General features: G+C 37.2%; 1 protein-coding gene across 3 annotated transcripts in view; it reads right to left on the reverse strand.

The window, feature by feature from the left end:
- The window catches only part of GABRA3 (gamma-aminobutyric acid type A receptor subunit alpha3), a 307,132-nt gene that overhangs the window by 28,706 nt on the left and 250,516 nt on the right, over positions 1-27,910 (reverse strand). For all 3 annotated transcript variants that reach the window (XM_058712480.1, XM_058712478.1, XM_058712477.1), the window contains 2 exons: positions 21,569-21,651; positions 8,344-8,487 (listed from right to left, as the gene is read on the reverse strand). In XM_058712480.1, coding sequence (XP_058568463.1) covers positions 8,344-8,487; positions 21,569-21,651 — 227 coding nt within the window. The remainder of the gene's footprint in view (positions 1-8,343; positions 8,488-21,568; positions 21,652-27,910) is intronic.

Consider the following 27,910-nt stretch of genomic DNA (forward strand, 5'->3'; position numbering starts at 1 on the left):
CATCTATAGTCTCCTGATTTGTTCATTTTGGCCACTCTGACTGGCGTGAGGTGATATCTGAGTGTGGTTTTGATTTATATTTCCCTGATAAGGAGTGACGTTGAACATCTTTTCATGTGCCTGTTGGCCATCCGGATGTCTTCTTTAGAGAAGTGTCTATTCGTGTTTTCTGCCCATTTCTTCACTGGGTTATTTGTTTTTCGGGTGTGGAGTTTGGTGAGCTCTTTATAGATTTTGGATACTAGCCCTTTGTCTGATATGTCATTTGCAAATATCTTTTCCCATTCCGTTGGTTGCCTTTTAGTTTTGTTGGTTGTTTCCTTTGCTGTGCAGAAGCTTTTTATCTTCATAAGGTCCCAGTAATTCACTTTTGCTTTTAATTCCCTTGCCTTTGGGGATGTGTCAAGTAAGAGATTGCTATGGCTGAGGTCAGAGAGGTCTTTTCCTGCTTTCTCCTCTAGTGTTTTGATGGTTTCCTGTCTCACATTCAGGTCCTTTATCCATTTTGAGTTTATTTTTGTGAATGGTGTGAGAAAGTGGTCTAGTTTCAACCTTCTGCATGTTGCTGTCCAGTTCTCCCAGCACCATTTGTTAAAGAGACTGTCTTTTTTCCATTGGATGTTCTTTCCTGCTTTGTCAAAGATGAGTTGGCCATACGTTTGTGGGTCTAGTTCTGGGGTTTCTATTCTATTCCATTGGTCTATGTGTCTGTTTTTGTGCCAATACCATGCTGTCTTGATGATTAAAGCTTTGTAGTAGAGACTAAAGTCTGGGATTGTGATGCCTCCTGCTTTGGTCTTCTTCTTCAAAATTACTTTGGCTATTCGGGGCCTTTTGTGGTTGCATATGAATTTTAGGATTGCTTGTTCTAGTTTTGAGAAGAATGCCGGTGAAATTTTGATTGGGATTGCATTGAATGTGTAGATAGCTTTGGGCAGTATTGACATTTTGACAATATTTATTCTTCCAATCCATGAGCAGGGAATGTCTTTCCCCTGAGATCAGGAACAAGACAGGGATGCCCACTCTCACCGCTGTTGTTTAATATAGTGTTGGAAGTTCTAGCATCAGCAATCAGACAACAAAAGGAAATCAAAGGCATCAAAATTGGCAAAGATGAAGTCAAGCTTTCGCTTTTTGCAGATGACATGATATTATACATGGAAAATCCGATAGACTCCACCAAAAGTCTGCTAGAACTGATACATGAATTCAGCAAAGTTGCAGGATACAAAATCAATGTACAGAAATCAGTTGCATTCTTATACACTAATAATGAAGCAACAGAAAGACAAATAAAGAAACTGATCCCATTCACAATTGCACCAAGAAGCATAAAATACCTAGGAATAAATCTAACCAAAGATGTAAAAGATCTGTATGCTTAAAACTATAGAAAGCTTATGAAGGTAATTGAAGAAGATATAAAGAAACAGAATGTAACCTTTAGAAATAGGGTTGTTGCAAGTATAATTAGTTAAAATGAGGTCATACTGGAGTAGGATGGTCCCTAATACACTATGACCGATGTTTATATAAAAAGAAGACAGACACACACAGGGAGATGTATGATGACATGTGATGACAGAGACGGAGATTGGAGAGATACATCCACTAGCCAGGGAACCCCCAAAATTGATAGCAACCATCACTGATTTCTCTCTCTCCTTCCTTCTTTCATGTATGCATCTGTGTGTGCACACACAGATACCCAATCAATCAGCAAACGCTGAGAGTTCTTTCTTCAAAATATTCATAATTTAACCACTTCTCACTACCTCTACTACTACCCTTCTAGTGTAAGCTACCATCATCTTGTACTTAGATACTGTAATAGCTTTATAATTGGTCTTGGCCCCTTCAATGTATTCATAGCACAGCAAAATGATCCTATTGAAACATAAATCAAATTTTATCTCTCTTTTGCTTAAGATTCCAGGTGCTTGCCATCTCTCAAAGAGTTTAAAAAAAGTGAATTTCCCCCACAATAGTCCCCAAATAGACCCATGCAATCTTATTCCTCTACTATTTTACTTTGTTAGAGCTTCTTACTTTTCATCTCTCCCTTTGCCGACATTTGTTTTTGGCAGTTCTCCCATGAGGCAATTTCCCATTTTCCTACCCCACCCACTCCCTTGTACCTAAGTGTAGAAAGCAGCATCTGGTCATACAAAGCTCAATGCACAATCCCTATTGTGTGTGTATTCACATTTCAACTTGTTTATGTGAACATGGAAAATACAAATTGGCTTATTATTATTACTTTTTTTAATATGAAATTTTTGTCAAATTGGTTTCCATACAATACCCAGTGTTCATCCCAACAGGTGTCCTCCTCAATACCCATTACCCACCCTCCCCTCCCATCTACCCCCCCATCAGCCCTCAGTTTGTTCCCAGTTTTTAAGAGTCTCTTATGTTTTGGCTCCCTCCCTCTCTAACTTTTTTTTTTCCTTCCCTTCCCCCATGGTCAGTTTCTCAGGATCCACATAAGAGTGAAAACATATGGTATCTGTCTTTCTCTGTATGACTTATTTCACTTATCATAACACTCTCCAGTTCCATCCACATTGCTACAAAAGGCCATATTTCATTCTTTCTCATTGCCACGTAGTATTCCATTGTGTATATAAACCACAATTTCTTTATCCATTCATCCGTTGATGGACACTTAGGCTCTTTCCGTAATTTGGCTATTGTTGAAAGTGCTGCTATAACTATTGGGGTACAAGTGCCCCTAGGCATCAGCACTCCTGTATCCCTTGGGTAAATTCCTAGCAGTGCTATTGCTGGGTTGTAGGGTAGATCTATTTTTCATTTTTTCAGGAACCTCCACACTGTTTTCCAGAGTGGCTGCACCAGTTTGCATTCCCACCAACAGTGCAAGAGGGTTCCCATTTCTCCATATTCTCTCCAGCACCTATAGTCTCCTGACTTGTTCATTTTAGCCACTCTGACTGGCATAAGGTGGGATCTGAGTGTGGTTTTGATTCAATTTGGCTTATTGTTAACTTAGCAATGAATTCTCATACGAAATTATAGAATATGTTATTCATTATAATTTTTGAGTTCCTTTTTTTCTCTTTCCTCTTTCAGTCCTTTTATTTCTGCCTTTGTTCTTCACACTCTCCTGCTCTCATCTTATCCCCCTCTGCTGTCTGTTTTCATTTCTATTCCTTTCTCTCCCTCTTCTTCCCTTCAGTCTCTCTCTCTCCACTGAAAATGCTTTGAATACTTATTTTTAATGAGATTTGGACTTTGATTAGCTAGGGCAGTTTTCCCCTTCTCCATCTTAGTCTCACACCTCCAAACTCCTGTCTATTAATCCTGTATCTGATCATGTGGAATATTTAATGTATAAAATATGTAATAAATACTGTTCATAAATTAGTTGTATTTTGTAGATCTCTTAAAGCGAGTAGATTTTACAAAAACTTATCAAATTAGCCATTTGTTTTAAATAACTGAATTTATTTTCTTCAATCTTATTTTTCTAGCCTTCTTTCTTTCAATTTCTGTCTTCCTGTTTTATTTCCAAAGTAGCAAAGAGCATGCCGAAGATGAACAAGATGGTGGAATACAGCATCCCTGGCTCCAGTATCCCATCACAAATATATGGATTAGCAACTATTTATGGACAATACTTTTGTGAAAATCTCAGAGCCAGGGAATAAAACAGAAGCATCCTCCTGCAGCACAAAATCCAAGAAAAGCCACATTAGAAAGGTAAGAGAAGTGCCTTCACTTTGCCAACTTCTTCCCTCCCTCAGGCCAGCCCAATGTATCACCTAGAGGGTTCCTCTGTGTCTATGGTTTCTCTAATGGAAAAGGAGAGACTAAGGTGGATATCCAGCTTCCCCAGTATTCCAGAGCACTCCCCTGGAGGCCTACTTCTGCCTTGCCTCATGGGAAATACTGGAAGAATCAGTGAAGCTAGACCATTTGAGGTCAACTAGGAACAAAAAAGGGGGATGGTGGTGAAACATATAGCCACCTATGCATGGATCTTGGCCATGATACCAGGTCTCTGCTAGCAACCTCACACATCAGAGTCCAGCCAGCAGTCTGTCCCCACTTGTGCAGGGAACACAACCTCTGAAAGTAGTCTGCATCTCTGGGAAACAGATGAGTACAGAGGCACCACACAACAGCAGAGTTTGGACTAACAGCACAACTCCAGCAGAGGCCTTACCCAATGGTGGTAGTCTAGACAAAAGGATCACACTCCTTGGTGTCCTGGTGTCCCCACCCACCAAAATAGCGACCTCCACAGGTCCAAAATGCTCTGGCTTTCTTGCCTGGGTGTCATGGTGACCCCCACTACCAAAATAGAGACCTCCACAGGTCAAAACCCACTGACTACACTGCTGAATGGGAAGGGGAGTCATGGCACTCCACTCACCACAATGGTGATCTCCATGAGTTGAAACAGGCCCACTGTAATACCTAGGGATCCCCACCCCAAGCAGTAGAGTATGCCAGGGTTAACCTGTGTTTCAAAACAGCAGGGTACCCAACTGCTGCAAGTAGCTAGTTCTCCATGCAACAGAGGCCCCCTGGGGCGCTGCTGAAAAGTGGAGTATGGACCACTGAATCATAAATAGAAAATCTAAACAGATCAATGTGGTGCAAGGAGACATAATCAGTAATTAAGCACCTTCCAACAAAGAAAATCCCAGGACAAAATGGCTTCATGGGTAACCAAACATTTAAAGAAGAATGAATGTCAGTCATCCTTAAACTCTTCCAAAAAATTGAAAAGGAGAAAGTGCTTCCAAACTCATTTTAGAGGGCTAGCTTTGCCCTGACGCCAAAACCAGATAAAGACTCAGAATGAAAGAAAATTGCAATTGAGACTTAAATAACACTGGATTTAGGGACACCAAACCCCTACACAATGGAAAATCTGCCTATAACTTCTGACTCCCCCAAAACTTAACTACTAATAACCTACTGTTGACTGGAAGCCTTACCAATAACAGTGGATTAACATAAATTTTGTATAAGTATCATATACTGTATTCTTACAACAAAGCTAGGGAAAAGAAAACATTATTAAGAAAATCATATGGAAGAGAAAATACATTTACATTACTGTACTGTATTTATTGATACTCTAAGTTTACCTCAACTGTTTATAAGACAAATCATCTGTTAGTACCTACATCAATATTGTCTTATATAATACAAAACATTGCAAATGTTATACATATTACTGACACTAGACATCAAAAATGAAAATATGTAAAAAAATTAATATTTGTTTACAAGTATAACAATTCATGCCTTGATAACAAAGAAGCAGCACTATGATTGCTTTATGGTAGCCTAGTATAATCAATACAATTACTTTGTGGTGGCTCAGCCTATACACTGATGAATGAGTCATTATAAAATTTTTATGTCATACAGTATTATAGTCATATTCATGATATAGTATTGGAAACACTTACTTTTAAAAAATGCATGCCTATTGGAGTTCCGGAAGATGGCGGCGTAGGAGGACGCTGGGCTCACCGCGCGTCCTGCTGATCACTTAGATTCCACCTATACCTGCCTAAATAACCCAGAAAACCGCCAGAGGATTAGCAGAACGGAGTCTCCGGAGCCAAGCGCAGACGAGAGGCCCACGGAAGAGGGTAGGAAGGGCGGCGAGGCGGTGCGCGCTCCACGGACTGGCGGGAGGGAGCCGGGGCGGAGGGGCGGCTCGCTGGCCAAGCAGAGCCCCCGAGTCGGGCTGGCAAAAGCGGAGGGGCCGGACGGACTGTGTTCCGACAGCAAGCTCGACTTAGAGTCTGGGAGGTCATAAGTTAACAGCTCTGCTCAGAAAGCGGGAAGGCTGGAGGACAAAGGGAGGGAGAGCTGCTGAGCCCCCGGACGGCAGAGCTCAGCTTGGCGGGGAACAAAGGCGCTCGCCAGCACCATCTCCCCCGCCCATCCCCCAGCCAAAATCCCAAAGAGAACCAGTTCCTGCCAGGGAACTTGCTCGCTCCGCGCAAACACCCAACTCTGTGCTTCTGCGGAGCCAAACCTCCGGCAGTGGATCTGACTCCCTCCCGCTGCCACAGGGCCCCTCCTGAAGTGGATCACCTAAGGAGAAGCGAGCTAAGCCTGCCCCTCCCGCCCCCGTGCACCTTGCCTACCCACCCCAGCTAATACGCCAGCTCCCCAGCACCACAAGCCTGGCAGTGTGCAAGTAGACCAGACGGGCCACACCACCCCACAGTGAATCCCGCCCCTAGGAGAGGGGAAGAGAAGGCACACACCAGTCTGACTGTGGCCCCAGCGGTGGGCTGGGGGCAGACATCAGGTCGGACTGCGGCCCCGCCCACCAACTCCAGTTATACACCACAGCACGGGGGAAGTGCCCTGCAGGTCCTCACCGCCCCAGGGACTATCCAAAATGACCAAACGGAAGAATTCCCCTCAGAAGAATCTCCAGGAAATAACAACAGCTAATGAACTGATCAAAAAGGATTTAAATAATATAACAGAAAGTGAATTTAGAATAATAGTCATAAAATTAATCGCTGGGCTTGAAAACAGTATACAGGACAGCAGAGAATCTCTTGCTACAGAGATCAAGGGACTAAGGCACAGTCACGAGGAGCTGAAAAACGCTTTAAACGAAATGCAAAACAAAATGGAAACCACGACGGCTCGGATTGAAGAGGCAGAGGAGAGAATAGGTGAACTAGAAGATAAAGTTATGGAGAAAGAGGAAGCTGAAAGAAAGAGAGATAAAAAAATCCAGGAGTATGAGGGGAAAATTAGAGAACTAAGTGATACACTAAAAAGAAATAATATACGCATAATTGGTATCCCAGAGGAGGAAGAGAGAGGGAAAGGTGCTGAAGGGGTACTTGAAGAAATTATAGCTGAGAACTTCCCTGAACTGGGGAAGGAAAAAGGCATTGAAATCCAAGAGGCACAGAGAACTCCCTTCAGACGTAACTTGAATCGATCTTCTGCACGACATATCATAGTGAAACTGGCAAAATACAAGGATAAAGAGAAAATTCTGAAAGCAGCAAGGGATAAACGTGCCCTCACATATAAAGGGAGACCTATAAGACTCGTGACTGATCTCTCCTTTGAAACTTGGCAGGCCAGAAAGGCTTGGCACGATATCTTCAGTGTGCTAAACAGAAAAAATATGCAGCCGAGAATCCTTTATCCAGCAAGTCTGTCATTTAGAATAGAAGGAGAGATAAAGGTCTTCCCAAACAAACAAAAACTGAAGGAATTTGTCACCACGAAACCAGCCCTACAAGAGATCCTAAGGGGGATCCTGTGAGACAAAGTACCAGAGACATCACTACAAGCATAAAACATACAGACATCACAATGACTCTAAACCCGTATCTTTCTATAATAACACTGAATGTAAATGGATTAAATGCGCCAACCAAAAGACATAGGGTATCAGAATGGATAAAAAAACAAGACCCATCTATTTGCTGTCTACAAGAGACTCATTTGAGATCTGAGGACACCTTTAGATTGAGAGTGAGGGGATGGAGAACTATTTATCATGCTACTGGAAAAAATGCATGCCTATGATGATAGGCTGATATGCATTGTCTCCAGTTACAAGAGAGAATTATTGAATGGTAATGTAATTCTTTGAAAGCAAAGTTATAAAACAAAACAAAAGCCCCCCAACTATACTTCATTATGCCAAATACCCTAAGCTTAGCTTAGATTCAGGGTGTCTTCTTCCTTAGGCCCCAGGAACTTGTCAGTTTCCAAATAGGATTCAAGGCTACAAAACAAGTCTCTAGGTGCCATTTATTAATATCCAAGGATTTAGCTATTAAGAGGACCTGACAAGGTTTGCCAGACAGACTTGTTTTGGAGATGGGCGACTCACTTAAAAAAATAATTCCATGGCTCATCCTTAGACTTATTGGCTGTGTACCTGGTTTCTCCTGGGTTATTAATTTGTCACCTCAGCATTGGAAGAGTTGAGCAATTGTCTTCATGAAGCCTTTAGGATCAAAGTTCAGTTTTCCCACCATCATGGCTTCCCTTTGCCTTCTCTTCTACCACAGTCCAGCCCTAATGCTTTGACTTTCTAACCCACTCACCAAGAGACAGGAGGGCATCACAATTAAAAGCATTGTTTTAGGATCCAATCTATCTGAGTTCAGATCTTGGCTCTATTACATAATGTGACATGGGACAAATTACTGAATATTTCTATGCCTCAGTTTCCTTATGATAATAGTACCTACATCACAAGACTGTTTTGAGGATTGCATGTTATTACAAGGACTTACAATAGCAACTGGTATGTGATACATGTTACAAAAATGCTTATTAAATAAAATAAATAAATACCTGTACTAGACCGGATTATCTCCGTCCCAACAACATGGCCCAGCAGGTCGTACTGATTCAGGCGGGAGCCATCCTGTGCTACTTCCACAGATTTGTTCTTCCCAAGAGTCCATGAATAAACCACTTCAGCTGTTGTATAGGCATCTAAGGCAGAAAAGGGTCAAGAAGAGGTTGAAGGGAAAGGAAAATCATTATCTTTAATACTAAACTTGCATGAGATTTATACATCCATCTAGTAAACACTCATTGAATGACTACTATAGTTTATGCTGGGTACACAGAAGTGAACCCAAAGTGGTCTGTTCTTTCAATAACTCACCATCTTCTGGACTGACAATAAATTGTTAAACTTTTCCTTCTCTTGGAGGGTCAACAGTAGAGGCAAGGGGAGGAGTAGCTAAAATATTATCTAATGTAGATGTCATAAATTCAAATGCCTGCAGGAGCTACAGGGGTATCTTACATAAGTAAATGAGGCTATTTGGGTGATGGGCATTAAGGAGGGCACTTGTTGGGATGAACAATGGGTGTTGTATGTAAGCCAATTTGACAATAAATTTTATTTTTTAAAAAGCCTGTCAGAAATATAATAAAGCTTTTTAAAATGATTATGGGGTGAGCATATGAGATAAGGCAAAAAATCATAGTAGGAATATTTTAAATTAAAAACATGAAAATTCCAAATTAAAAATAGCCATAATTAATTATTACAATTTTATTTTTTATTATTTTTTAATGTTTATTTTTGAGAGAGAGAATGAGAGAGAGAGAGAGAGCATGAGCAGGGGAGGGGCAGAGAGAGAGGGAGAAATAGAATCTAAAACAGGCTCCAGGCTCTGAGCTGTCAGCACAGAGCCTGATGTGGGGCTTAAACCCATGAACCGCCAGATCATGACCTGAGCTGAAGTCGGATGTATAACTGACTGAGCCACCCAGGTACCCTATTGCAATTTTCTTTTAAAAACTATTACCATTTTGATTTCAAAACAGAAACCTGCTTCCTTTTCTTCTGCACCAAGATGTTAATGTCAGATTTTGTATTTGGAATTCCCACATTGAGTATGGAATTTAGTATGGATTAGTTTTAACAGAGGTGTGGGCAAGAGAAATGGTGAGAGACTAAGGAGTGAGGTTATTTAAAGTCAGTATCTTAAAGGAAAAGAATTGCTCTCTTTCCAGATACAGATTTACTCTTTGTACAGTGGGTTTAATTTTGGGGGCAAGCACTTTGCCCTAACTTAGGCACCTAGGCTCATAAAGAGAAACTGAAACATACTGTTCATCCATTTTGCCCAACTTTTGAGCTGTTGTTCAAGTCAGTTCGAGGTCTCCAGCTCCTGGTAGCAGCTGCTGTCTCTATAATATGCTCTATTTAAGCCTTTTTACCACAAAGCAAATAATTCCTAGTGAATCTACCAATGAACAAACATAAATTTGTCTCTATAAAACTTTGCAGCATTGGATATACATTTCATAAATCTGACATTAACACTCAAATGTACTAATTGTGGTCTGCTTATATTATACTTAGAAATTTTTTCAATATACCCAAGTAAAGCATTTTCTGATTTGCTTGTAATGGGAAAAAGCCAAAAATTTCTTCATTCACATCAAAATTCTCAATGTAATCATGGAAAAATACACATTACAGTATCTTTTATATCTGTTCTCTCATAAGCTACAAAAGAAAATGCCACAAGAAATCCAACTTTCCACATAATATGCTCTGTATATGGCCTCAGTCATTTATTCAACACAGAAAAAAATATTTCTAGTTCAACATATAATTCTTCTGCAATAGACATTCTTATAAATTTGGCATCTATAAAATATTTTGGTACTTGGGAATGTTTGTTGCTCAATGTATTAATTGCATTTCCCAGCAGCAACACTTAGTGTAGGCATTCAAACACAAAACCTGTTGAATTTTCAGTCTATGTTTTAAGGTTAATTAATATTTCTATTGTACATCTTTTTTATATATCAGTTATAATTCTCTATACCAAATTGCATGATGTTAATACCTGAAGTCGTATTTCTTCAACAAAGGCATACTTTGCATGCATAGTAAAGATGTAGAAACATTCATTTCTAGTTTTTTTTTTACTTTTTGAGAGTGAGAGAGCAAGTGGGGGAGGGACAAAAGGAGAGAGAGAGAGAGAGAGAGAGAGAGAGAGAGAGAGAGAGAGAGAGACTTAAGCAGGCTCCATCTCCATGGTCAACATGGAGCCTGATGCAGGGTTCAGTCTCACCACTATGAGATCATGACCTGAGCTGAAATCAAAAGTTGGACACTTAACTGACTGACCCACCCAGGCACCCCAAAATATTCTTCATTTCTATAAGGAAATGCAAACTCCCCTATATGTTTTGAAACCAGTCCTCTCAGTCTTTTTTCCTTATGTTTTGACAGCTACAGGTATAAGAACTATGTCACATTCCTTTTAATTCTACTAGCAGCTCTCAATTCTACTATATGTAAAAATGCAAGCGAGTTGATTAATGGCAACTAACATTGGACCCTTTTTCAGGAAGAGAGTAAAAAGTGATAGAGATTTGGGGGAATGGCAAGCATATGCCCATTAACAAGAACAACCACTACTCAGCCGATTGTGGCCATGTGAGAGTTTGAGACCAATGTCATATCTTCTGACTTCATAAAATAATAAAAAAATCTGGGGATTTATGTGACATCTCCCAAATTTCAAATCATTGCAAATAACTTTAAAAGTTATGGGGCACCTGTGTGGCTCAGTTGGTTAAGCATCCGACTTTGGCTTAGGTCATGATCTCACAGTCTGTGAGTTCATGCCCCATGTCAGGCTCTATGCTGACAGCTCAGAGCCTGGGGCCTGCTTTGGGTTCTGTGTCTCCCTCTCTCTGCCCCTCCTCCGCTCACAATCTGTCTCTCTCTCTCTCTCTCTCAAAAATAAACATTAATTTTTTAAAAAGTTACAAACACTATATGGATCAAACAAATTAAATTTTCAAGCTACCAATTTGCAACCTCTGGTCTAGAGATCTCCTATAAATGGCTATGGTCTTTTGTGATTCAGTCTTGGAAACAAAGCATCTTCTGATGCCTGTGGGTATCTAGGGTTCCCAACTTGAATTATAGATCTTTAAATTATTATCACCAAGAAGAAAGGGAAATCCTCTCCTTAGGATTCTTCTCATTTTCTTATTTAAAATTTATAAGACTATTAAGTGAAGACTATCACAAGGCCCTATCCTTTCATTTTCCCCAGTGCCTTCCATCCTTAGTATATATGCTTGGGGTTCCACTACTCCTAAGCAGAGAATCACCTGTATATTTATTCTTATCTTTGCTGTTCAGGTGGTTGTAACTCTTTGTTTATAGGACAGTGCAATCAGTGTTCTGCCCAATATACTCAAGAGTTTGACAATGTAAAGACTAGACCAGGTGTGTTCAGGGAAAGAGTAGGGGATAGAGATATTTTCCACCCCTAAGAAAGAAAAGGAATTTCTTGGTGGATCTCTTAACTTCAGCTGAGTACTTTGAGTGGACAATCCTGAATACTAGCCCTAAAAATCCTAGCAGTTCTAGTACAGATGTGACAATAAAACATGCTGCTATCCATACCTTAGAAATGTCACCGGGCCCAGAATGTCAACTTGTTTTAAGCAAAATGTAATAGTTTCATTTCTTTGACAATAATATACAGGAACAGAGGGATTTATAGGGAAAAAATTATCTTCTATGATGGATGTCAAAGCAGGAAAGGCCTGAACTAATAAAGGAAGAGATGAAAGAATGAGAAATAAATTCAAAAAATAAATTGAAAACTACTTGATTATTCACAGCCTAACCCTGTAACGGTAAACAAAAGTTAAAGGAACCCATGGTGGTGGTGGTGGGGTTGGGTGTGGGGATGGCACCATTGTTTCTGCTCAGAGTGGACTATTAGGGACGGATTCATAAAGTAGATAATGCTTAGAGACCACCTTTAATGAGACCACCTTTAAAGGGTGAAATGGCATTCATATCAAAAGAACAACACAGCAAAGGCAAAAAGCATACAGGAACATCAGTGTTAAGGGAATTAATGGTACCCCTCGATTTAGATGCTAGAGAGAAGCTGAGGTAATATTTGCCCTAATTGCCCACACTAAGAAATGAGGGTTTTAGTTGTGGATGTGCCTCAAGTAGAGAATGACATAGCAAAATGTATGCTTATGAAAGAATGCCCTTGCTGCAGTATGGATAACTAGGTGGAAATAATGAAACTAAAGCTAAAACATCAGGTAAAGGCCTTCACAAATTTTGGTGTAAGTGACCCTTAGGGCATAACAGATGGTAATTAAGTTTAATTGAGTGAGATAAAGGAGATTTCAGAGGTAGAACAGATTATAACTGATAGATTTTCATGAAGGTTAAGAAAGGAAAGGAGGACATTTAAGGAAGGATTCTACATGACTCTAAGATTGTAGCTTTTGCAAGTTGTAGATAATGACGAAATTCATTCACCTAGTGAGGAACAGAACTCTTCCCCTTTAGGTCTTCTCTTTCTTCTCTCCTTCCTCCATGCCCCTTGGGCTGCTTTAACCTCTCAGCTTCTCTCCCATACCTTTCTTTTCTATCCTTATTTCTCAGTTCCAATAATTCTATTTTCATGGAGGAGCAGGGGTAGAGTGTGTGTGTTGGAGATGAATGCTGCAGAAAGAATATCTACCACAATATTGGAACTATTACACCCCCAGAATGGCCCCCTCAACATATTGTATAGGTTATGATGACACAAACATTTCATTCTCTTTCTGTTATTTGAGCCTTGGTATGTGTTAGGCTCCAGGAAAATGGGAAATAAAAAACAATCCTGCCACAATGGCACCAAGAGAAAGCATTCCCTTTGCACTTATCTTGTCAGAGACTGATTGCATGCTTGACTGATTAGGTCAGTCAACAAATATTAAGATATTATATTAGAAATATAAAGCACAGAGCTGGGGAGGGTTTTCATTAGATACAGTGATCAGAGAAGACCTCTTTGGGGGAGTGGTTTTTAACCTGAAACCTAAAAAATGAGAAAGAGCCAGAGCTTGATGGGTAATATTTTAGGCCAAGAAAACAAGTACAAAGGCTTCTAAGTAGGAAAGATCTGCACTGTTCTATGAACTAGCAGAAGGCCAATGTAAAGGAGACAGCAATATAAGATGAAGTTGAAGAAGTATGTAACAATCAGAATACAGAATCTAAATAAACCAAGAAAGGGAACACAAAAGGTTTTAGAGAAAAATTAGTCAGTTTGGGCATATTGAGTAAAAATACAAGGATTCTGATGAACATAACAACTATAGCCTAAGGTTGGTATATATGAGACCAAATGGAAACATTGTATAGGTTTATAACTAAAACAAACACTTAAATTCTCAGGACTTCAAATTATCTGAAATGGTAGGACAAGTTATAGCTACTACTTACTGGACAAATTTTAGATTTCTAGCATGGGGTATATGTGTTTCTGCATCTATTGTGGTGATCATGTGGTTTTTGTCCTCTATTCTACTAATATGGTGTATTACATTGAATTTTGGATATTAAGCCAACTTTATATTCTTAGGATGAATCGCACTTAAACATAGTGTATAATCCATTTATAAGTTGCTTCATTCAGTTTGCTAGTATTTTGTTGAATATTTTATTATTTATACTCATAATAAATATTTTCCTTTTCTTGTGATCTTTTTTTTTTAAATCAGAGTAATAATGACCTGATTTAAGAAGTAAAAAATGTTACCTCTTCTTCTATATTTTGCAAAACTTTGTGAAGACTTAGTAATAATTCTTCTTTAAATATTTGGTATATTTCAATGGTGAGGCCATTTAGCCCTGTTTTTTGTTTGTTTGTTTTGTGTTTTGTTTTGTGTGTGTGGGGGAAGTTATATTACTAATGTAATGTCTTTGTTATGAGTTCAAAAACAATTTCTATTTCTTCTTTAGTCAGTTTCAATAATTTGTATATTTCTAGTAATTTCTCCATTTCATCTCAGCTGTCTAATTTGTTGGCATACAGTTGCTCATAGTATTCCTGTATGATCCTGTTTATTTCTGTAAGGTCAGTAATAATTTCCTTTCTTTAAAATTTCACTAATTTAATTCTTCTTCTTTTTTTGGCTTGGTGAGTCTAGCTAAAGGTTTACCAGTTTTGTTGATCTTCTCAAAGAACCAACTTTTAGATTCTTTGATTCTCTTAAAATGTTTTTTATATTATCTATTTAATTTAATTGCCCTCCAATATTTATTATTTTCTTCCTTCTACTTGTTTTGGGTTTAGTTTGCTCTTCTTTTTTCTAGTTTCTTAAAGTAGAAAGACAGATTGTTACTTTCTTCTGTCTTTTTAATATATGCTTTACAGTTATACATTTCCCTCTGAACACTGCTTTAAGCTGATGCATTCCATACATTTTGGTATATGGTACATAACTTTCATTTATTTCAACTATTTTCTAATTTCCCTTGTGATGTTTTCTTTGACCCATTCTTTATTAAGGAGTACACTATTTAGGAGTGCATATATCAGCACGTTTGTGAATTTCTCAGATTCTCTGGTTTTTCATTTCTAATTTCATTCAATTGAACACACTTTGTATGGTTTTAATACTTTTAAACTTATTGAGTATTGTTTTATGGTCTAATATGGTCTAACATATGGTCTACCCCAGATAAATGTTCCATGTGCTCTTAAGAGTAATGTGTATTTTGATGTTGTTTGGTACAGTATAAATGTTAGATCTAGTCAGTTTATAATTTTGTTCAAGTCTTTTACTTCTATGTGGATGTTTTCTCTAGTGATCTGTTGAAAGTGGAGTAGTGAAATCTTTAGCTATTACTATTATCTATTTCTCCTTTCAATTCTTTCAGTTTTGCTTCATGTATTTTGGGGTTCTGTGGTTAAATACATATATCTTTACAAACATTATATCTTCCTGATGGATTGACCCTTCTATTATTTCAAAATCTTCAAGACTTCTACAGAATGTGGAAGAAATGGATGGCAATAGGACTCCCTGATTTTACTGAGGATAAGTACTTCTCTTGAATAATACTCCTCATATTGGCTGTGAACCTTTGGAGAGAGTTTGGAGAAACTTTATTTTGAAAAATTTTTACAATGTTCTCATTGGTTTTATGGAAGAGATTTTCAGAAGACCTTACTCTACCATTCCAGAATTGTTCCTCATTAGAGATATTTTTCCCATTGTATTTTTTTCCATTATTTAAATTCCAGTATAGTTAACATAGAGTGTTACATTAGTTTCAGGTGTACAATATAGTGATTCAGTAATTCCATACATCACCCGGTGCTCATCACAAATGCACTCCTTAATCCCTATCCCCTTTTTCACCCATCCCTCACCCTTACTTCCCCCCTGGTAACCACTACTTTGTTCTCATTAGAGATTATTTTAAGACTAATTTCCACTGCCCACTTAATTTAAGAACTTAAATTACTCTTTTCTTCTTGATGCACTCTCTTTGGATTCCAGGATAATATGTTCCAATAAGATTCCTAATACTTTACCTGTCTTCTCCTCCATATTTACTGTGTTATTCTCTTCTCTGTAGTCTTTAAGTGTTATAGTGACTGAAGATACAGCTCTTGATACTTTTATCTACATACAGTCATTTCCTTAGTGATATCTTCCAGCCTATGGCTTTAAATGATACCTAAATTAGATCTCCAGTCATCTTTTCTGAACACCAGACTTATATTCCATATAATCAGCATCCAGAAGCACTATTTGTGTCCCTGTTTAAGCACAGCCTGCACCATGGGTAACCACTATCCTGACTATTGTTTCTATGTAGGAATTCCTTCCTGGCATTTATTAGAAAATTTATATACTTTCTGAATATCAAATACTGATAAAAATAGTTGAAAATGAGCAAAATAGAAAAAGTAATATAATTCTCCTGTAAGAATTAAAGCTTAAAAATGGACATACAGATATTACTGATTGGAAGGAATCTACTAATGTCAAGTTAAAAGCAAGAGCAGGAAATGCTGGCACATTGAGTAAAAGATTATGAAATTTCCACATATCAGTACAGGAGTATACGTTGATCTTATCAGTTGATTTTGCTTATTGTATATATATGTTTGTGGCCCTGTATTCTGGTAATGGTGAGTCTTTCTTACAAATTATACGTTAATAAGTCTATATTATATGCATAGCATAAAATATACAAACTCCGTGAGTGTGATTTCAAGAATAAGTTTGAGAAGCAAAGTAAACCCTTAAACTGGTAATTTTGACTTTTGATTCTGTGTAGTGCTGCTTGCCTTGCTAAGAAATAAAGAAAATCTTGTTATTCAAACAGTATATAATAAGATTTGCTGGTATTTTCCAGGTTTTGAGTATCTTTTATACACTACTGGTCCTTGCTTCTACTTCTAAACTTACAATTTCTTATTTATTAAAAAAAAAGTTGGATATTTATTGGACTAAGGAACATAAAGAAGGTTGGAAATATTTTATGAATAACATTTAATGTGTAAGATTTTTAAGAATTCCAACTCCTATTCCTGAATCCCATAGTTTAATATGTTAGAAGTTTGGGTATATTATCAATAGCAATGTTAGATAAAATATTAAGGACATCTTATTAATTTTTTTTACTGTTTATTCATTTTTTGAGAGACAGATGGAGAAAGAGTGTGAGTTGAGGGGCAGAGAAAAAGACACAGAATCCAAAGCAGGCTCCAGCTCTGAACTGTTAGCACAGAGCCCAAGCGGGGCTTGAACCCACAAAAACTGGGAGATCATGACCTGAGCTGAAGATGGAGGCCCAACCGACTGAGCCACCCAGGCGCCCCATATATTAAGGACTTCTAATACCACAGATTAATTCTGCCTGATATTGTATATGATATAAATGGAATCGTGCACTATAATACATTTATGTGTCCGGCTTTTGCTCAGAATTAAATCTATAACCTCATCCATGTTGTTGAGTGTAACATATCTGTCATTGTACAGTATTTTATTGTGTGAATATATCATAGATTTTGTATCTGTTCTGATAGATATTAGAGTAGTTTTCAGTTTGGAGCAACTAAAATAGCTCTTCTATGAACACTCATTGTATGCTTTTTGGTAGATATAAATACTGATTTATGTTTAAAAATATACTCAGGACTAGAAATGCCAGGTTCTATGATATGTATATGTTTAGTACTAGTAGAAACCACCAATTTCCCAAAACTTTTGTACAAATTTACATTCCTGTTAACAGTGCATGAGAGTATAGTTGTGTTCCATATCCTCACCAACATTTGGGATTAAGGAAGAAAAGTTGGAATTCCTAAAAATTTTATACACTATATGTTATTCATAAAACATTTACAACCTTCTTTTTTTCATTTTAGTTATTCTAGTGGGTGTAGAATGGTATCCTCTGGATTTTAATTTATATTTCCCTGATGACTAATATAGTGGATCATTTTATATGTGTGTGTGATTGGGAAAGTGTTCTACAAGGTGCCTATTCAACACTTTTTTTTCTATTGAGGTTTCTGACTACAAAACAGATGAACATAATGGAGGGGAAACAAAAATAATATAAAAACATGAGGGGACAAAACAGAAGAGATTCATAAATATGGAGAACAAACTGAGGGTTACTGGAGGGGTTGTGGGAGGGGGTTGGGCTAAATGGGTAAGGGGCACTAAGGAATCTACTCCTGAAATCATTGTTGCACTATACGCTAACTAATTTGGATGTAAATTTAAAAAAATAAAGAATAAAACAAGTTAAAAAATAAAAAAATAATTATGGATTTGAGTCATTTGTCATGTATATGCAATACACATATTTTCTCTCACCTTGTGACTGGCCTTTTTACCATTGTCTTTTGATAGACAGAATGTATTAATTTTTAATATATTCTAATTCATCCTCTTTTACCTTTGTGATCAGCGATATTTTGTGTCCCATTTAAGTAATCTCTACTTCTTCAAAGATCATGAAAATATTCTCTTATATTTTCTTCTAAAAAAATTATTGTTTTACCTTTCACCTTTTCACATTATATCTACAATCCATCTGAAATTTATTTTTGTGCATGATGAGAGATAAAAGTCAAGATTTCTTTCTCTCTCTTTCCTTCCTTCCCTCCCTATCAGCCTCCCTTTCCTTCTCCCTTTCTTTCTGCTTTTGGACTTCTGTTATGTCCCATTAGTCTATTTGTCTGTCATTCCAATAATACCTACAGCTTTAAAATATACAGGTAGTTTTAAAATTTTAAAATAAGTCTTGATATCTGGTATTAGATTTGATTGTAAGTTCTCTAGCTTTATTCTTCTTCTTCAAGATTGCCTAGATATTTTTTACACTTTTACATTTCTATATAAATTTTAGAATCAGTGTTTTCTTTGTATTTGTCCTCCTTAGTGCTTACCAAATTCTTGAATGTTTAGATTGATAACTTTAAAAATGTTTGGCCTGAACATAATTATTGCTTTTGCTCCTTTCTCTCCATTTTTCTTCTGCAAAATTACATATTACAATGTATTTTACTGTGTCCCATATTTCTTACTCTTTTCTGTATTTTTGTGTCCCTGTGCTTCAGTTTTGCTATTTTCTGTTTATCCATTTTTAAATTCTCCAATCCTGTCTTCTGCTTGTTAAATCTATCCATTGAATTCTGAATTTTGCATATGTACTTTTCCATAAGTAATTTCTAATTTGTTCTTCTTTATAGATTCCAATTTTCTGCTGAAATTCTGTTTTATCTATCTCTTATATTCATCTTTTCTCCTTTTCCTCGAACATATTAACCATAGTTTTTGTTTTTTAGCATAGTTTTTAAAAGTCCTTGTCTACAAACTCTGATATCTGGGTCACCTGTTGACCTATTCTATATTCCCCCTCCCTCTTTATTTATTTTTTGTTTTGTTTTAAAATCTTGGTTTTAGGTCATATAGTCCTATTGGTGTGCCTAATGATTTTTTTATTGAATTCCAGACACTATATAATAAAATTGTTTAGTTTTCAGATGATGTTGACTTATACCAGAGAGGCTTAATTTTTTCTTTGCTAAGCAGATAGTTTAGGATAAATATTACCTTAATCCTATAAGAGACTGAGTTGGGTTATAGTTTTGGTTAAACTTGATGTATGTCCCTGCTGTTCCCTTGTAACTAGGACATAGCTTCTCAGGGGTTGTAAACTGATAGCCTAGCATGCTTTCTTTTTTATAGCATTGGGAGACTGTAGGAAAGCCAGCTTTACATTTCAGAGGTTTTCATATTTTTATTTGGCCTTATGATTTATGCATATTCAAAATTCAGCAATTGTATTGACAGGGACATCGGCCAAGAATTTGAGATCTTCTAGATCTCTATTTTTATCACTTTAGCTCTGTGTGCCAATTAAACAATTGCTTTGTTTTCCCTATCATCTAGTATCAGCCCTATGCCTAGGGCCAAACTTGAATTCTAAGCTTCAATCAATGGCTAGAATAGACAGGTACCATAAAGAATGAATAAGCTGCAGGTCACAAATTCATTTATGAGAGGTTCTACCTTTTCTCCAGAATTTTTGTCTTTCAATCCTCATTGCTTCTACAGTTCTAGGTTTTCTAGTTATTCATGAGCCATTATTATTTATCATCTGAATTATTGCAATAAACTTTTAACTGGATTTCCTTCTTCTATTCTTCCCAACTTATATTTTAACAGAGTATACACAATTATTAAAACATGTCAGATAATATAATCATTTTGTTCAAAATATCCCAATCATTCTTCATTTTCTCTCAGTAAAATTCAATGCCCTTTAATGTCCTAAAAGACTCTAGATGATCTGTCTTCTTTGATCTCATACTCTCCTAGTGCTTTCCCCTTTACTGTGTCTATATACTATACTGAACACTTCAATATTCCTTGAAGAAGTCAGATACTTTTCTGACTCAGGGTCTTATCCCTGGTTGTTCTCTCTACCTAGAGCACAGTTTCCTCTAATATCTGCACTGTTAATGCTTTTACCTTCTTAAAATCTCTGCTCACTTTTTCAAAGAGGCCTATGCTGAATCCCTACTTTAAATTTCAGTGGCAACACCTATCTTCCACCTAGACATGACTGATTCCCCTTATTCTGCAAAAATTTTAGGTCTTCCCATGGTTATTTTCAATTTACAACATACTTTATACTTTACTTTTTAATCCATTGTTTATTTTATCTTCCACCATCACTCTCTCTTCTATAATATAAGCTCCAAAAAGACAGGGTCTTTGCTTTATTCATGGATGTTTTCCAAACTCTTACAATAGAGCCTGGCACAAAAGAGACAATCTATAAGTATTTGACAATGATTGAAAAAATATGTCACATGTAATTACTTGGGTCTTCTCAAATGCTCTTTCTACTTTAAAATACAGAGTTAAATTTAATTTAGACACAATCAACACAGACCTTGATATATTGCTCAGATGACTCCCTATATGAAACTTACTCTGAAATTCTTAGAATTACACTCACTCAAATTCTATTCAATTTTAATTTTTCTAATTTATTTAAAAATGTGCTATGTATCTACTCATTTCTCTGTCAGATTTGCAGTTACTGGTAAAGGCAATACTCTGTAAAAATGAGAAAATCTCCAGATTTTCTTTCTCTCTATCTACCATTTACTGTAGAGAATTAGATAGAACTATATAAGATGCAGGTAGGAAAGGCATTTCAAAAATATAAACACATTTCCTTTTGGATATCATGTCCTTAGGAAGTGGCTACTATACTCTAATTTGTTTGTTTGTTTATTATTCATTTATTTACTCATTCATTCTCAAGTATGTATTTAAATTCCAGTTAGTTTATATTCAGTGTAACATTAGTTTCAGGTGTACAATATAATGATTTATCACTTACATACATCACTCAGTGCCCATCACAATATATTAGCTCTGTCTTGCTCTATCTTCTGGACAATTTAGGAAACAGATGTTAATGTTTCAATCTAATGATAGAAATGAATCTGAAATAGTGAGATAATATTTGCTATCTAGAAAGAAAACTCTATTAAAAGCTAAGTCTCCTCCTCCTGATTAGTTAGTACTATTGAACACCACTCCCTTTCCTCATTCCCATACCGGCCTGGGTTAAAGGTTTCAGCTTTAGAAACTACTAGGGGACAGAATAGGAAATACTCAGTTTCCTTTCAGAAGAACAGGTAAACAGAAACTGAAAAACAATACGTACAGCTTCCAAACTTCAGTGGGCAGGCATGTACATCCATAGGAAAATCTTCCAAATGCATGGGGCACTCAGCATGAATTGTTAATCTAACACAAAGGAGAAAAGAAAATTAGATTAAGCAAAAATGAACAGTATTAAACACAGAGCTGAGTTCCCACTCACCAGCAATGGGGTGCCCCTAAGAATAATGGGATTTCATTTATTTAGGTTCACTGAGATCGAAGTCTTTATGAACCAAGGGATGAATTAATTGAACCAAAGAGCAACTCAAAGCAGCATTCAGTATTCAGATTTTTAAATCAGATTTGAATCCCACCTTACCACCTTTAGAAAAACACATATAACTTATCTGCCTCAGCTGAGTTCCCTCAGCCAACCCTCCCTCTCAAAGAAGGCTTAAAACACCAGATTCTGACTTATGCACTCTTTGATAGCAGTTTAATTATTTATTAAATAATTCTTATCAGCAGGCTATAGAGTGAGTTAACCAATGTAAAGACTACACTGGGAAGGAGAGATGAATATCTTTATCTTGATAATGAACAGGTACAAAAGATGTCTCTGCTGCTCACAGCAACTGCTATAGCTTTGTTGATGGAGATGCCTCTTGGAGAACATATACTGCATGTGCTTGTGCACACACACATGTGCACACACAAGCATGCACACACACACACATAACTGGTCAGGAAAACAAAATATGAAGGTAATGGAGGACACCAAAAACCTCAGAGGTTAAGTCTAAAGACCTCATGCTTTATTTTTTTTACATTTTTTAATGTTTATTTATTTTTGAGAGACAGAGCATAGGTGGAGAGGGGCAGACAGAGAGAGGGAGACACAGAATCTGAAGCAGGCTCCAGGCTCTGAGCTGTTGGCACAGAGCCCAACATGGGGCTCGACTTACAAGCTGTGAGATCATGACCTGAGCCAAGATCATGACCTGAGCCAAAGTCAGATGCTTAACCGACTGAGCCACCCAGGTGCCCCATAAGGACCTCATGTTTCTTAATAGGAACAACATGTGAAAGACACTGCATGGATTCCTCAATGAAAATCTGAATGGGGTATGATTTACAATGCTCACATATTCATTCTCCTGCATTATTCTGCATAAATAATCTATTCTAAGATTTCTCCTCTGATTTCTTGCCAATAAACTAGGCAATCTAGAAGTGGGCAAATTCTTAGAAACTCACACACTATCAAAGCTGAATCAGGAGAAATAGAAAATTTGAACAGGCCCATAGCCAGCAAAGAAATTAAATCAGTAATAAAAAATCTCCCAACAATTAAGAATCCTGGACCAGATGGCTTCCCAGGGGAATTCTACCAGCCATCTAAAGAGTTAATGCCTTTTCTTCTCAAATTGTTCTAAAAACCAGAAGTAGAAGGAAAACTTCCAAACTCATTCTATGAAACCAGCATTACCTTGATTCCAAAACCAGACAAAGACCCCATGTAAAAGGAAAACTAAAGGCCAATATCCCTGATGAACATGGATATAAAAATTCTCAATAAAATACTAGAAAATCAGATTCAACAGTACATTAAAAGAATTATTCACCATAATCAAGTGGGACTTATTTGTGGGCTGCAGGGCTGGTTCAATATTCGCAAACCAATCAATGTGGCACACCACATTAATAAAAGAAAGGATAAAAACCATATGATCCTCTCAATAGATGCATAAAAAGCATTTTACAAAATATAGCATTCTTTCTTGATAAAAACTCTCAAGAAATTAGGGATGGAATGAACATTCCTCAACATCATAAAGGCCATATATGAAAGACCCACAGCTACTATTCTCAATGGGGAAAAACTGAGAGATTTCCCCCTAAAGTCAGGAACATGACAAAGGATGTTTATCACTCACACACTCACTACTGTTGTTCAACATAGTACTGGAAGGCCTAGTCTCAGCAATCAGAAAACAAAAAGAAATAAAAGGCATATGAATTGGCAAAGAAATCAAACTTTCACTCTTCGCAGATTATATGATTCTTCATGGAAAACCCGAAAGGCTCTTTTTTTTAAGTTTATGTATTTATTTTGAGAGAAAGAGCATGTGTCAGCAAGGGAGGGGTGTAGAGAGAGGTAGAGAGAATCCCAAGCAGGCTTTCCACTACCAGCACGGAGCCTGATGTGGGCCTAAACTCACAAACCATAAGATCATGACCCAAACCGAAGTTGGATGCTCAACCAACTTGAGCCACCCAAGGACCCCTGAAAGACTCTTTACAGAATTTTGAGCCTTAACTTTCCTTGGCCTAGGTAGTAGCCTTCCATGTAGAAATGAGACCTGCAGAGCATAAAGTCAGAATTCTTTGGAGCCTAGCTTTGATGAGTTATTTCTAGCTAATCTGTGTGTTTCCTGGTTATACTGGATTCAATCTATGCCATCCTTTTAGAGTTCTAGGTGACCAACTGGCCAGCATTTCCAATCCTAATTGTTAAACCTGATGAATATGTAACACTTCACAAATGTTCAGAGGAGCAATACTAGATATTGCTTAAAGCAGGATAACTAAAACATGTTCATGTGTATGCTAGCAAGAATTCTAGACTAAAAGGTAAAAACCAAGTGTATACTCTTCAACAAGTACTTATCCATCTCTTATTTTTAGTTCTCCCAACAAAACAGTAAAAGGTTGAATCTAGATGGCAAGTATCCTTGAAGATCTAACTAATCCCTTTAATATTTACAAAATTTTTCATGTGTCTTGGACAAAGGCTTAATTTTCAAGTCAGGCTGCAATATTCCATCAATCCACTCTTTATTCTCAAGGCATAAAGGAGGTTTCATAATTCAAAGGATCTGACACACAGAAAAAAATTATTTCACTGAGAAACCTGTTCCTTGTGTTGGATACTTAAAATATTCCATGACGGTTTAATAAAGAAAATTGTGTTCCTTCTTTCCACTTATATTAGTATTTCCAAGACACTGTCTTTTATGAGTAATGTCAAGGGGAAATTACTTTATGTCTACCCAGCAGTCCTGAGGACATGGCAAATAAGACCACAACAAATAGATTATAAAAGCAAGATGCAAAGGGCATCTGATTTCTGATTAGGAGTGGAACTGATTTATAACATTTCTATCTTGCTTTCCATACACTTCTTGCACATCCTACCTAGGCACATAGCAGAGAGGGAGGAGAAAGCAGATGTTGGTGAGGGCAGAGTACTTCACAACCCAGATTATGCTGTGCTCCTTTCATTCTTAAACACATCCTAATGCTGACATCCCATGTCATACTGTGTTCCCTTCTTCCTTCTCTTTACTTTGCTACAACTTTCAAGACCTTTTCAAGATTTTCTGCAGCAGAAAGCACCCTGGCAATATCCAAGCTAATATACTAATCACTACAGTCTATGCCATAAAAATATCCATCCCCTCCAAAAGTTTCCTTCCATATTATTATTATTATTATTATTATTATTATTATTATTTTGTGTGACTAGAACCCTTAACATAAGACCTGTCCCACCTGGCAAATTTTTAAGTAAACAATACATTATTGTTTATTGAGAAAAGGACCTGAATAGACATTACTCCCAAGACATACAAATGGACACAGTTATGTCAAAAGGTGCTCCACATCACTAATCATCAGAGAAATGTAAATGAAAACCACAATGAAATACCCCCTCACACCTGTTGGATAGGCTATTATCGAAAAAGACCAGAGATAACAAGTGTTGATGAGGATGTAGAGAAAAGGCAACCCTTGTGCACTGCTAGTGGGAATGTAAATTGGTGCAGTCACTATGGAAAGCAGTATGATGAAGGTTCTTCAAAAAATTAAAAATACAATTACCATAAGATCAAGAAATCTCTCTTTTGGAAATATATATCCAAAGTTACTGAAATCAGGATTGCAAACAGATATCTTCACTCCCATGTTCATTACAGCATTATCCACAATAGCCTAGACATGGAAGCAATCTAAGTGTCCATCAACAAGTGATAAGAAAATGTATATACATACAATGGAATATTATTCAGCCTTAACAAAAGAAAGAAATCCTCCCATTTTGAACCACACTGATGAACCTAGAGGACATTATGCTAAGTGAAATAAACCAGACAGAGAAAGACAAATACTATATGATCTCACTCATACGTGGAATCTAAAATAGTTAAACTCATAGAAGCAGAGTAGAATGGTGGTGGGGAGAGAATGAGGAAATCTTAGTGAAAGGGTACTCAGGTTCAGTTTTTCAAGTTGAAGAAGTCCTAAAGATCTACTGTACAGCAAATAGTCTTTAGTCTTTCTTTTCAAGAAAGGTTAGAGACTCCTCAAAATGTGGCATTCAGATCATAGGCATTCAGTTCCACTCCAAGGTTTAGCTTGCTTTGATTCCTATGCAAAAACAAGACAGAAATTCCCGTAAGAGGATGTCCAGGAAATGCCTTTCTTTGGGAGTGAAAGATACAGATAGAAAGGAAGCTTTTTTAGCCCTACACGTGTGCATTCATATGTGCACACGCACACACACACACAAAACCCTACATTACTGCCCTCATTTCACTGCTTTGCAGCATTCTGGCTCCCTTGTTCCTACCTTTTGCTGCCCAACTGTTGGTTTTTATTCCACCACAGTAAAAAGTTAAAGTTTTGTTACTTTCATGGCCTCCTAGCTAGTCTCTTTCCTGTAACCTTTTGCCCTTACAGTATATTCTCTGCACGATAGCCTTCTAATGTTTCCTCATCTTATATAGACTAAAATCCAAAGTCCTTGCCATGGCTTATAGGGTCTTGTATGACCTTGTCTTCTTTTTTTTTAAGTTTATTTATGTATTTTGAGAGAGAGAGAGAGCGAGCGAGCAAACGTACACAGGAGGGACAGAAAGAGAGAGAGAGAGAGAGAGAGAGAGAGAGAGAGAGAAAATCCCAAGCAGGCTCTGCATTGTCAGTGCAAGGAAACTGATGTGGGGCTCGAACTCATGAACCCATGATATCATGACCTGAGCCAAAATTAAGAGTCAGATGCTTAACCAACTGAACCACCCAGGTACCCCATATGACTTTGTCTTCTGTTTCTCTTCAGCTTATGTCCTACAATTCCCTCCCTTGTTCACTTTGTTCTAGTCACAATGGCTTCCTTGCTTCTCTTTCAACATGCCAGGCTCCCATACATCATGGTCTTTGCACTTGCTATACTCTCATACCTCTTTCAAGTCTTTGTTTAATTATCTTCTAAATGAGGCCCACCCTAACCTCCATTCAGTTTACTATTACACTGTGGTTAGTAAACCTTACCATGCTCTTTCTTTACCCATAGCACCTAACATATAACATGCCATATAATTTATTTTTTCTATTTATCATCATTTTTTCTCCTTACTATAAGGTTATGGATTTTTGTCTTGTTTTCTCTTTCATGTGCTCCAGGAACCTAGCACATTACCTAGCACATTGTAGACATTCAATATATATCCATTGGTGAATTAATTAATGAATAAGTTTTCTCTCCTAAAAGCATATATTTCTATGGTGATCTTGTAGAGACGAGGTATACACTGGGCAGACAGGGTTTAGGCATTTTTAGCATTCCAGGCAAAATAGCATTTTTTTTAACTTAAGAGAGAGAGAGACAGCTCACAAGAAGAGGAAAGGGGCAGAGGGAGAGAGAAAATCTTAATCAGGCTCCATGCTGAACATGGAGCCCGATGTGGGGCTTTATCCCATGACCCTGGGACATGACCTGAGCTGAAATCAAGAGTTGGATGCTCAACTGACCGAGCCTCCCAGGCACCCCTGAATAGCATCTTAGTTTGATTCCTTAATAGCATAATATCTCAACTTATTATCTTAACTGGGCATATAGCCTCTTTCCTAGAATTTCAGAGCAGAAAGAGCCTTACTGAAAACATCCAGTGTTATCCCTTCAGATGTTTCACTTATGATGAAACAGAAGGGAAGGAAATTGCCCAAATCACCCAACAAGTCTTTCCTAGAGTTGACTAAAAGTTTCTGGATTCTTTGATGTAGTCATCAAATATTTTTTGATCACCTACTATGTGCCAGGTATTATTCTAAGCAATGTAAGTACATTAGTAAACATACCAAGAGTGCTGCCCTCTTAGAGCTTACATTTGAGTAGAGAGAAAACAAAAAATATAAAGTATGTATAGATAGATAGATAGATAGATAGATAGATAAATACATACATAACATACATACATACATACATACATACATACATACATACATACATACATAACTAGTATATTAAAACATAATATGCCTCAGGAAGAAATATAGTATGTGAATACATAGTATTGGGAAAGGATTGTAATTTTCAATAGGGTGTTCAGGGAATACCTCACTG

Source organism: Neofelis nebulosa, chromosome X (assembly GCF_028018385.1).
Source record: "Neofelis nebulosa isolate mNeoNeb1 chromosome X, mNeoNeb1.pri, whole genome shotgun sequence".
Classification (NCBI taxonomy): domain Eukaryota; kingdom Metazoa; phylum Chordata; class Mammalia; order Carnivora; family Felidae; genus Neofelis; species Neofelis nebulosa.